The 12256-nt window shown below is 39.4% G+C and overlaps 1 protein-coding gene across 2 annotated transcripts in view; it reads left to right on the top strand.

Annotated features, from left to right (window-relative positions):
• Positions 1 to 8133, top strand: part of LOC107210189 (translation initiation factor IF-2-like) — a 30364-nt gene extending 22231 nt beyond the window's left edge. For both annotated transcript variants that reach the window (XM_033517417.1, XM_033517416.1), the window contains 2 exons: positions 5761 to 5814; positions 6653 to 8133. In XM_033517417.1, coding sequence (XP_033373308.1) covers positions 5761 to 5814; positions 6653 to 7145 — 547 coding nt within the window. In that variant the 3' untranslated portion in view covers positions 7146 to 8133. The remainder of the gene's footprint in view (positions 1 to 5760; positions 5815 to 6652) is intronic.
• The last annotated feature ends 4123 nt before the right edge of the window (positions 8134 to 12256 follow it).

Below are 12256 nucleotides of genomic sequence, written 5' to 3'. Positions count from 1 at the left end.
AGTATTGACCATCTTACTGACACCCTCTTTGCCAAGCCATCATTTCTGGGATCCATTGAGCCATTCCAAATCTCTGGGCAGGTTCAAGCAGCTGCTTTTCTTAATGAACAGTTGAAGCTGTAGGTCTGTCTTTAATACCAAGTGTAGATGGTACTGCCCACAGAGACCAAGGGATATCCCAGTGAGACTTGTCATGCCTGTAGTATCTTTTGGTTTATTAAGCCTTGAAGGAAGTTTTAAGCCACAAAAATAAGAGAAGTGACAGGATCCTAACATCTAAATTATTTTTTTTCTGGCTGCGAAAATGCCAAAGCAGCCATGTTTTATGGTGATCTTTTCTATCCTTAGGCTGTTTCAGGCACTAAATGATAAGGCTTCTCTCCTTTGACTCATGCAAATGGAATGCTTTATGGAGAAGGATGCAAAAGTTTTTTTTAATTTTTAGAAATGTCTCATTCATAACATAACATTTATTGATAGAAAACCTCACATGTAGCCTCTGCAGTGATGTAATTTTAAAATAATACTTATATGTGCTAGTATATTCATATAAATATATTTTTATTTTCAATAATTAAATAATCTTTTGTTAGGATCACCTACTTAATCATTTGTTCTATAGAAAGTGAAAAGTTTTTCCTTTTAAAAACATGAACCTAAGAATTACTTCAAGACTGTCCTTCATGCTGAGCTAATGGATGTTTCTCCCAGTGACAGCCAACCTAGAGTGAAAGGCTGAAGCAATAAAGAATCTTTAACATCTTTCAGTAAATTATTCTGGCTTATTCCCACAGTTAACAAACTGCAGCTATTGCAGTCTGAACAGTTCATCAGCCTTGAGCCTTAGAACGCCTTTGCTAGATTTTAAGAGCAATCAGAAAACTCTTTGTGTATGTGCTTATAGACATGATCATATCAGACCTTACACTTCTCTTTGACAGAGCTAAAGAGATTGATCTCTTTAAATCTCTGTATTAGGTTTTTTTGTTCCCCAGATCTCAAATTATATTCTTTTGGCTTTTTTTCCCTGAACCTTTTCTGTTTTCTTTATGGGGAAGGGTGGATTTCAGAAGTTGGCACAGTATGCTGCAACATGAGAGGGATGTAAAGCTTTGTGGTGGGATTAGGTACATGCAAATCAGTTAGAGGGAAATGTTTCCTTTTCATCTGAGCCCATCTGAGCTCCGTGTCGCTCTCGCTGAGGCTTGGAGCTGTATGAGGTTTGTGGTGCTCAGTTATGGAGCAGCTCAGGCTCTGATTGCTTCACTCAAATTGTCTGGCCTGAGCTGCTGCTGGTAACAGCAGAGAATCTCCAGAGTTGTATTAATCTGTATTAGATCAGGAATGCCCAGGACACACATCAATGGGATTTTAGCAATGACAATTACCATTATGTTTTTCAGTTTTACAATGCTTCTGTCCCAAAAGCACTTTAGCTAACACATTTAGGTGACATATAATGGGAAGCCTCCTATGATTCATATTTGTTATAAATGTATATGTATATATTTAATATTTCAGCAAATAGTCCTAGAGAAATTAGACATCTGTGGATTGTAAAGGTCTGAATTGATGGAAATAATTTCCTGGAGTTCATCAGATGTCTCACAGCTTTGGAATGCAAAATTCCCTGTGTAGGATCCATCACTGTTTTATAGCTTGCTTGAGTGAATCACATAGCCTTGATTGCCCTCTGAATCAAGTGACTGCAATTCCCATAAACATGTATTTAGAATAAAACAGAAAAATGAGACTTCTTCGTTTCAGGTAGCTCACCCTGTTTATCTTTGCAAGCAACCTCACTGTGTACAGATTTCTTGTAGTTCATTCTCATTTTATAGGATCTCTTCTAGTATAATATTTGTAATATTAAGAAAAATCTGCAACTGCTCTTGGCTATGATCAGGAGATGGTTTATTAGCTTCAGAATTATTTCCTAACATTGTGCTGAATTTCTCCAGAAGTGTCCATAAGAGGGTATTATTTGCATCAGTTATGTTCTGTGTTTGGGAAGAACAAGGCAGCTCCCATACAGGCTCCTTAATGTTCATTCTGGGTGCATGTTTTGGCTCCTGGGCCTAATCTCTGTCTGGTTACAGCAGCAAAAAGGCAGATTATACTACTTCTTGTCTGCTTTTGTCATGGTTACATGATATGTAATTTTTCCTCTATCCAAAAGAAAATGGTGATAAATATATGTAGTGAAAAAATAGGGGGAAATGTTCTGAATAAATTTATTTTATTACAGTAGCAATCTAATAAAAGGCAGAGATTTTACTGCAAAACAAGATCTTTTTATTGGACATTGGACTAGTAACGATCTACCAGCAACTCTGTGTTCTGATCATTGCTCAGCAGCTGGGTTGTTGTTTAGATCACTTGTTCTTCCTTTCAAATGCAGATATTGAATCTGTCTCATTTTAAGACTGGAAGGTGAAGGTGAAATATATTACAAATTTCTGTTTTCAGAACAGGGCACCAAGGTAGGAAATATTTTAGGATTTGGAGCCATAGACTGATTTTTCCTGGTTGTGTTAGACTTTTCAACCTTTGCCTCCTCCCCAGGAATCTTTTCATGTGGACAGCAAATGGTGTTAATTTGCCATGCAGCACATGAACCTGCCACACACCCTGCAGAAAACTGTAAAAGAATTTATTTTCTAGGATTTTATTTTCTAGCTTACTTTTAAGTTCTGTCTCATTTTCCTTGCAATGTTCTCCCATTTTTTACCTTTAAAAAAAATCAGGTCTAAAAAATCTTTTTATTTTATTGTTCTTTCCTTGATATAGTTCAGATTGATTTCTGGAAGTTCTGACTTTCTCCCTTCACATTTTACAGTTGTAAGTTGTATCTGTCTCTCTCCAATTCACACCTTTTAAAAGCCCTTTTAGGATTTTCATTTGCACTATTAACCTCCTTTGGAGTGGTAATTCCTTTGGAGCCCAGTTTTACTGAAATCTCTTTGTTTGGTACTCACGTTTTAGACATAGTAATCTGTTTACAAATTAAATATATTCTAAACCTTCATGTTCAATTTCAAAAGTTTTTCAGTTCAACAATTTTCAGTAAACAGTTACCATAGTTACTCAAAGATTCTTCTAAGTCAAGATTCAACCCAATGTTTGTTCACCATTTTGTTTAATTTAAATCAAATAATTTTATGTGCATTTGCTCCAAGGTTGTTTGGTCAACTCTACTTGTTGCAAATCAAGATCCCAATGGTACCACAGTGGTATCACTTCATGAGAACTGGCTAAATGTTCTGGAAAGAAATGTGGCAGCTCTCACCCTAATGAGAGTGTGAATGCCATCAGCAACAGGAGCATTTATTTGCCCCTCGTTGTCCGGAGAGTTAATTCCTATCCTGACACAATTTCTAGAAGCAATAAAATTGAAAAGCTTTCTCATTAAATCCAGTATTAGAATGCTCTTGAAAATTCTGAGCAAACTCATTTGTTTGCTCATTATTCTCCAAAATTATGTCATCTCAAACAAATTCTGTTTTGTCCATGCTGCTCAGATTTTTATTCTCTTTGTTTCATAACACAAGCACTTTATTTCAGTAATTTATTTTTATCACTTTTCATTATAATTTTCCTTAGATGTTTTCATCAGGTACTTTTAAATGGTGCATTAGACATGCAGGTTAATTATTAGCTATTCAGATAGCAATCTCACACACAACAGTAAAATATTTCCCTTACACCATCTTGCTATATATTATTTATTTTTCCTTTTATTAGTTATATTTTTTATACTCTTCAGGGAAAAGCTGTATTGCATAATTCCAACTATAAAATGTTATATTTGTGTAATAAATTCCAGTCTTTGCCTGTTTATGTGCATTGGTAGCGATTTTAATAACATTGTTTCTTAGTGGCTTTTGCACCCAAAAATGTATCCCTTTTTTTTCCTTAAAAGTTACCTGAGTTGATCTAATGAAAGGTACTTATATTTTTTTTCATTATTTGTGGTGGAATGAGCAGTTTGCAAACTGCAACAATTAATATGAGCTACAACCAAAGTGACAAGGAACAGTGGATTTCTTTCAGTGGGTGAAGAACAGATTTTACCAGGTTGCAGTGGAATTAGTATTAATGGAAGATTACCTGGATCCTGGAAATCCTGCCCTCAGCTCCTCCAGACAGCAGCTTGAAATCTTCACTCTGTGCTGAGTCGGGAGGGTGACAGGGAGCAGCTGTCCTGCTTCAGCTCAAGCTGACATGGCCAAGCACCCTGAGAACAACCTGGCATTTTGAACTGCAGTAGGGAATGAAAGGGGCACCAGAGGCCAAAAGATTTCATATTAATAGGAAAAGGGAAAAGTTGCATCAGAACCTGTGCTCTTCTAATTCTGAACAGTAGCACATTTGTAGCAGTGTGTGTTGAGTATAAACTCTTGGAGACCCTTCTGTGTTACCAGTAGGGAGGAAAAAAATGAATTATTTAAAATTGTGTGAATTTTATCTTCATAATCTGAGCAGGTTCAATTAGTTGAGAGATCTGTTTGCAGTCTATGTTTGCACTTTGCTTGCCAGGCATGTTATTTCTATATTGGTTGCTGGGTTTAATACTGCTGAATAAATATGTAAGATTGTTCAGTCTTTGTAGGACAGTTTCAATGGCCATAGTCAGTCCAAACCCTGGTGGTCTTCCACCTGATGAATAATTAATGAATCATATATAAAAAAAATATATTTCTAACTGAATCCATTCTTTAATCTGTGTCTGTGTTGTAGGTAAAAGTGGGTTTGTAAGAAACAGCTTTTACAGACTCTTCTCCAGGCCTTCCCTTCACTTTGAATGAATTAATGGATTTAAGAATGTCTGCAAACTTCCATTTTTGTGGCTGAAACAGTACCTGGGTCATACCTGGTCTCTGAGGGATCATTTTAAACTGTTTTCCTTGTTTTTTTTCCCTGTGTGTGAGATCTTGTGCCTGTCATTGAGTGCTTTATAATGCATTTTCCTCTTTCAGTGGCCTGCCCTCAGAGGGAATGTTCTGGGAGGGCTTTTGGGGAGAGCTCTCCCCTCCTGCTCCTGGAAGTGATGTTGATTTGTGCTGCTATTTGTTTAGTGTGTTAACAGAACATAAAGAATTACAATTTGCACAGCTTTCCAGGAGGATCAGGATACATTCTTGCCTTTACACAAAGCAATGTGAGATGGCAATTTTTCCCCATGTGGATACCACCCGTCTAATTTAGGCTTGTGCTCCTGCTGACTGATCCAATCACCTGATTCAGTCACTTCAAGACATCAGGACATTGCTTGCTGGTTTTCAGGAAGGTGCCTCCCAGGGATGAGCTGTTTGTGTGTGTGCAGCAGCCAGGCAGCATCGTTACGGCTGGGCTGTGCCTGGGGCTGCTCACTGCGCTGGGGGGAACCTGAATCCGTGTTCTTCCTGCACGGTGAGCAGCTCTCACAGCTGTACTCATTGTATTGCTAAAGTGTCAGGAAGTGTTAAGGAAAAGGGAATATTCAACACCATTGAGAAGATGTGTGGGTGTCATTCCTCTGCTTCTCAGCAGAAGACATCACTTGGGTGTATTTAAGAGCTCTTGGCCAGTTGTGCTGTGGTACATTATGGCAGGAGTGAATTTGTGTGATTATTGATTACTCGTGTGTGGGGACAGCTGAGGTGCTTGGGCTTTTGTTATTTAGATGAATCAGCTCCTGGTCACTTTGTGCTGATTCACTCCCAGAGCTGGATGTGAGTATTTGGATGGATTTACAGTAACTTCATCCTTTTTACTCAGGGACATGCCAGTCTGCAGAATTGCTACAATTGACTCATTGTTCTGCTGTGTCAGGTAACAAAATATCCTGCTTTCTTTTATTCTGCCAAAGAAGATTTGGTTTCATTACACAGGTCAAAGATCTTAAAATAAATTCCTGATAGATTTCCCCCCACTGTTAACCTAAGTGATGCATGTCATTGTACTGAGGCATTCATGACACAAAATTTCAAGTCTGCTTTATAGAAGACTGAAGTGGTTTTGGCATGCTGGGAACACATCTAGAATATATCTCTTAAACATTGGAATGAAGTAATGCCTTTCACAAGGATATATTTCAAATTAATTTTGGAATATGAAGCTTATATGAACACTTAACTGTCAACTACTTGTCACTCTGGGCACATGAAACTAGGAGTTGGAAACCTGATTTGGCTCTCTGTCAGACTAATGACAGTTCAATTGTCCCCATCTTAGCAAAATTAATTTTTTTTAAGATTTGTAATACTTATATACTATAAAAAATGCACTGTTTATTTTAATATTAAAATGTACTGTTTGTTTTGACTGTACATATATACAATAATGGATTTAGCTAGCTAAAAGCAATCAAAATAATTTTACAGATAAACCCATAGAATGTTTACTTTTCAAATATAAATATGTGATTAGTATGGACAATAAAATCGTAGGTAATGTTAAGCGGTGTTCCTTGGGTGTTGAGCACCTTTCCGTACTATGTATTTCTGTAATCATTAGTTGTGCTGCAGAGCTACGCTGTGTGCCCCAGAATTCCCATAAGGGAAAATGGGATGAACCCAGACAAGTCCAGCACGACTTCAAGTTATCCATCTCAGTAGTTGTAAATTCCAGTTTTACCGATTGCTTACGGCAGTGCTGGTTTTCTTTCCAGATCGCACGGTATTCCCCGCAGAGGGAGCGGCCGGAGCCGCGGTGCTGGCTGTGCCCGGGGCTGCCGGGGTGCCGGGGCTGCCGCTCCCCGGGCGATGCCGAGATGCGGATCAGGAGGCTCCTCCCGCTCTGCCGCCGGTGCTGGGGGAGCTCGGCTGGTCTCCGGTGCCGGGGAAGGCTCCGGGGCCCGGCCGGCAGCGGCTCCAGCACCAGGGACAGCGGGCGGGGAGCGGAGCGGGCGGGGAGCGCCTCAGGGCAGAGCTCCCTTAGAGCGGCGCCTCGGGGCTCAGTGCCCGTGGGGCTGCCGGGACCGGCGTGGGACCGAACGGGAAGGGACAGCACGGGAAGGATTCGGAGCTCCTGCCCTGCCCTTCGGCCCGGCCCGCTGGACACCTCTGTCACCCTTCACACTGCACAGAGCACGCCAAGTACAGCAGCTCCGGGAACATCAGCCCTCGCTCCCTGGAGTACAAACCAAGGTTCTGTTGTCCTGAAACAAAGCCGTAACATCAGAGACAGCACTTAAAAACCCACAGCCAAAGCCTGCCCTCCCTGGTAGGGATTTGGCTGCGGGCTGATTGATAGCTCAAATCACTTCATCAGCCTCTGGAATAGCGACATGCTCATTTCCATGAGAGATGAAACCACTTCTCTGATGTTGTCTTTCAATAGTATAAATTTGTTAGCATGAAAGAGATCTCTTTCACGGCAATAAATACATAAATTATAAGCAATGCATAAGGTCAGAAATGAAATTTAAGGAAAAAAAAATACCAGAAAAATCATACAAGGAGAGTTCACAAACTCTCATTTCACAAAATAAGACAGGAGTTAATTATTACTTGTGATAGGGTTTCTTGTATCCTGAACATTAAAAGAAATTAATAAGAAAAGGTATAAATTTTTCACAACAGTGCTAATTAACATTCTATGATTTATCACCCTTTAATAGGTAATTTGCTGTAGTGAGAACATTAAGGATAAGTGAGAATGAAGCCACAATAGTATTTTCCTCAAATTTCTTAATTATTCATGGTACAAGACGTTTTAAATGAATCCTTTCCTTTCTTTTTTGCTAATTGAAGGGCAAAATACTCTGTTTATTTAGTACCAAGAAAACATTTGTTCAGCATGATCTGTGATATTTTTTATATAAAGGTCCATCTGACTAAATAATTACCACCTGCACTGTAAATTTTTGGTAGTTGTACTTGACATATTGGTATTAAGGTATTTGTCAGTCCATTCTCTACTTTTGTGCTGAAAAAAAATAGAATTCAGTATTTTTCTCCTGATTCAATCAAAATGCCTTCTATGCAAACAACATCCAGACTTAGGTGCTGGCACAACCACATTGATGTATACTTGTCCTTCTGCAAGTCCTGGTTTTATAATTTTTTTCAAGCAATGTTACAAATAGAGTGAAAGTAACTTTTAATATTATTTTTGTAATTATGTATTAATATATACTTGTTGTGTAAATTGGTTGGAGTGGACGTTTTTATGGGGAATTTTATTAGGTGAGGCTTAACCCCACATGTCTGATGTTCTGGAAGGATGTGAAAACATATCTTTTCTGCCCACCATGACTTTAGTTTACCTTTGCTCTGAGAAAGACAACACCAAAAATAGGGGAAATACTGGAATATTTCAGGCTGACTTCCATTTTGCATCAAAGAAAAATTTTGGAATGGAAGACCAGAAGTGTTGTAACTGAGATGTTCCCAGGATTACCAGAAAGTTCTGTTTGCTGCATCTCACATGGTGAAGTTAAATGTGAGCTGGTTGCTGTTGGTCATGAGTTCCTACTTCAGGCACTCCATAAGGAATAAATGATGGAGTGACAGCAGCAAGCTGGGAATGCTGCTGCTCTGTGGAGTTCTGCTTTCCTTTCCTGCCTCTCCGAGAAATGTTGATGCTGGGAGCAGATTTGTTTATAAGGAACTCCTTCTGAATTAAAAATTTGGAAAGAATATTAAGATAATGGACTTTAACCTCCTCCCCAGTCCTGAACACTAAACAGAAGTCATTGCAATCAAAGAGTAGTTAGGTGTGTGAAGCTGTGGGGCACAAACACTGTGATGCCTTGGAGAGAAAATTTGTTGTTTGCTGCATTTAGATCCCTAAGTTGCTGGTTTGATCCCTCATAGGAAGAAACCCATGAGATATAGAACAAAAAATATAATTTGGGTGTGTAGATCAAAACCTGAGACCTCCTGCTTAAAAGTTTTAGAAGATGACCTCATGAAAGGAAGAGTAGCTCAGTTCTTGGGACATAAGAATCCCTATTTTGAGGCATAAAGTAGAAACAATTGGTGCTTCAATAGGACCTGTGAGGTCATCACAGATGATGATAGAGAGGATTTGCTTTGCATTTATGTTTCTTGTTGCAAAGTGAGGAATTTATAATTAAATGGGAAAGTTGAATTGTTCAGTGGCGTAATTCATTTTAATAGGGGAAGAATATGAACTTTCAGGAACAAAAATAAAGTCAGAACCTCAAGTGTAGAAATGGATGGAATGTAATCAAATGAATGTCTGGTCTGTCACAGGGAGTTGAAATTCATCCCTGATTTTTTTTTTTTTTTTTTTGATGGCAAGGGTCCTGGGCCATCTTACTGAAATAGAGACTTGAAGCAATAATGGAAGTTACCAGCAACTATAGGCCTGAGAACAGGGAGAAAGGGTAAAGTGTGGGGCTGCACTTACCTGAAAAAGAGGGCAGGAGGGTGATGTGTTCTGTGGTACTTTAAGGCTGGGATAACTGAGAGAAAGCTGCTTGCAGGGAGGTGTAAGAATTTCTGCTTTCTGCACTCTGACCTTCCATTGTCCCTTGCAGAGCATTTGAAAGGATTGTGCAGTTCCCTTGATCTATTTAAGAGAAAGAAACTGTGTCAAATCTCTCCAATCCCAAGCCAGCTGTCTTTCAGATCACATCTGTATTACAGCAAGACAGGACAATATAGGATGAACTCTCCAATGTATTTTAATTAACACTGTGTTAAACATTGCTGCCTGCTCTGTTTGGATAAGGACAACTGTGTTTGCAGTAGCAGAACCATAAGCAGCTCACAATACCTCTGACAGGACAGCTCCTGAAAACAGTGGACATTAAGTAACTTTAGAAAGTGTTTTTCAGAGATTAGTGCTTTTCTGCTGACTTGGCTTGTTCATTTAAATAAGGTCTTGAAGCTTGTATTTGCCTTTGTTTCAATTCAGTGCAACACAGGAGTTTAGTGACAGAACAGTGCCTTGAAGACTTCTGCAAGGAGGCCTCTTTTCTCCAAAAACAATTAGTTTTTGGGATCCACAATGCCCACCAACAGAAGCTCTTCTTGTAGGAGCTGTGACATTTACATCAGATTTAAAAATTTAGTTTGATTGGCTGATGCCAATTTTAAAAACTTCTTAACAAAACCTTAACTAGAAGTTGGCTTTGGATTCTAATTTTGTGGTGTGTTTTCAGTGTTCAAACTTTATAAGGGAAAATGAAGACAGCTCCAGAAAAAAAACAAAAAACAAAAAAACAAACAAAAACACCCAAACAAAACAAACAAAAATACAAACAAAAACAAAAAAACCCCAAACCCTGAAAAATATAACCCTGAGAATTTCTTGTTTCCGCTTGCTACAGTACTTCTGTGCTTTTCCTGTGCTTTCCACAGCAGTATGAATATTGAAGCTGGCAGGGGTGAGCTCTGTTAAGAGGGTGAAGAGACAGCAGAAACAGTTGTTCTGCAGCAGTCGCTGTTTGCTTTGGTCTCTCCTTTGCACGTGGGTAATCCTGAATTCCAGCTTGGTGCCTGGGAGATTTGTGGCTCTGCCTCCGTGGGAGGATGAGATGTTTCTACCTTGCTACACTCTTAGGAGTGTTTACTAGAGCAATCAGTGTTTCTGTGGAGGTGATAGGAGCCTCATTAAAGGGGTGAATGCAGAGATCAGAGGAACAGGTGTAAATATGTTTAGTAACTTTAACTTAAGCAAACTTGCACTCCACCTACTCTACGGCTAAGTACATTAACTTTTTTTTCCCCCAGAAGTCATGTGGGTCATATGGCCATCTACCGACTTTCTGAAAATAAGTTATCACCAGCAGCAGTGCAGAAAAGAGTCAGGAATAAACATACAATAAATATGTGTTGTGTTTCAAATACAGGTAATGTGCCATCAGTGTGAGGGTCTCTGCTAATGCTGTCACTTGTATGTCCATGATCACACATATTGCCTCCAAATAAAGTGCTTTATTTATGCTATTAGGTCCTTGCAGGTCCTATTCCCTCCAGCTGTTCTGGTGTCCTCCTCAGAGTTTATCTAACCTTAGAAGGTTCTCACTTGCCTTCCCAAGTTCACCTTCATCCTGAGTTTACTTTTAGGGAGGAGTCAACTCAGATATGGTTGTAGTTTGGAAAAAAAATCAGCTATGTTTTTTCTTAAGCAAGAAAAGTATCAGTAAAGTACTGATCAGCTTGGCAGCAAGAATCCTTGAGGGGCTGAGACTGTGGAATAAAGAGCCTGGAAGAATTAACCAATTCCTGTTACTACAGAGTTTTCTCCTCCCAAAGTACTAGGAAGGGATGCAAAGGTATTTATAATTGACAAATACAGAGATAAAAAGTCAAAACCAATTTCTCAAACCCTGGAGCAGCCTATCTCTAACAGATGCAACTCAATGACTTTGTCATGCTTTGTCCCTTCAAAAAGCTATTTCTGCATGCTGTGGGAGTGCCTCAGGAAGGGAAGGAATGGAGCTATTGTAAATACAAATGCCTAAATGTGAATATGAATTAAGGTAGGATAGAATAAGTTGTTTTTTGTAAATGAATAATGTACAAGCACACTTAGTTCTTGGCCACTTGCTGTTTGCTTTCCACACAGGAAAACAAAACCTGACATCCCAAAACCAAACCAAAACCCAAACAGAAACCTGGCCCTGCTCGGTGAGGAAACAGTAATCGCACGTGTTAAAAAAATAAATAATGAAGGTTTCCACAGCAACCCAAGTTCTGTAGTGCAAATTGATGACTTGCATGTTTTATTATATAATCAGAGAACAGATATTCTATTAAAAATGTTGGGTACATCTGAAGTTATATTGTTCAAAAGTTTAGTGCAATCCTAAAACTTCACGTCAAGCAAGTTGTTTACAAAGGTTTCTGGAAAGGCTGTATAAAAAGTGTTTTTTTCCCTAAGCTTTGGGGAGGCTCTGACCGGGGCAAGGACACTGGTCCATCAGAGTATTTCAGCGAGCAAGATGTCAGTTGCAGGAAAACTTTTGTATAACTTATTTCAGCTTTTCCTTTGCTGTGAAGAATTCAAGTTGAGTTTTTATGGAAGGAAGTGGAAGCTGAATTTAGAGATGAAATCTGAAGAGTGTTTCCCGTTTTGGGTCCGCGTTCATTGTGGAAACTGCGAATTTCGCCAACTCTTTAGAAGCTCTGGGGATTAATAACACCGAGGAGAAAATGAAACACAGTATCAGACAAATTTTAATCTCAACGCTGGTGGTGCCCGAGGTTAGCGCTACCGGGGTAGCTGAGCGCGGCCGTGCGGGCCCGGGGCAACGGCGGGCAGAGGCCGGGCCGTGTCACGGGCAGCCCGGGCGGCG

This window comes from Parus major, chromosome 12 (genome assembly GCF_001522545.3).
Source record: "Parus major isolate Abel chromosome 12, Parus_major1.1, whole genome shotgun sequence".
NCBI classification, from domain to species: Eukaryota; Metazoa; Chordata; class Aves; order Passeriformes; family Paridae; genus Parus; species Parus major.
Note: the sequence above shows the minus strand (reverse complement) of the source record. Positions and strands in the feature narration are given on the sequence as shown.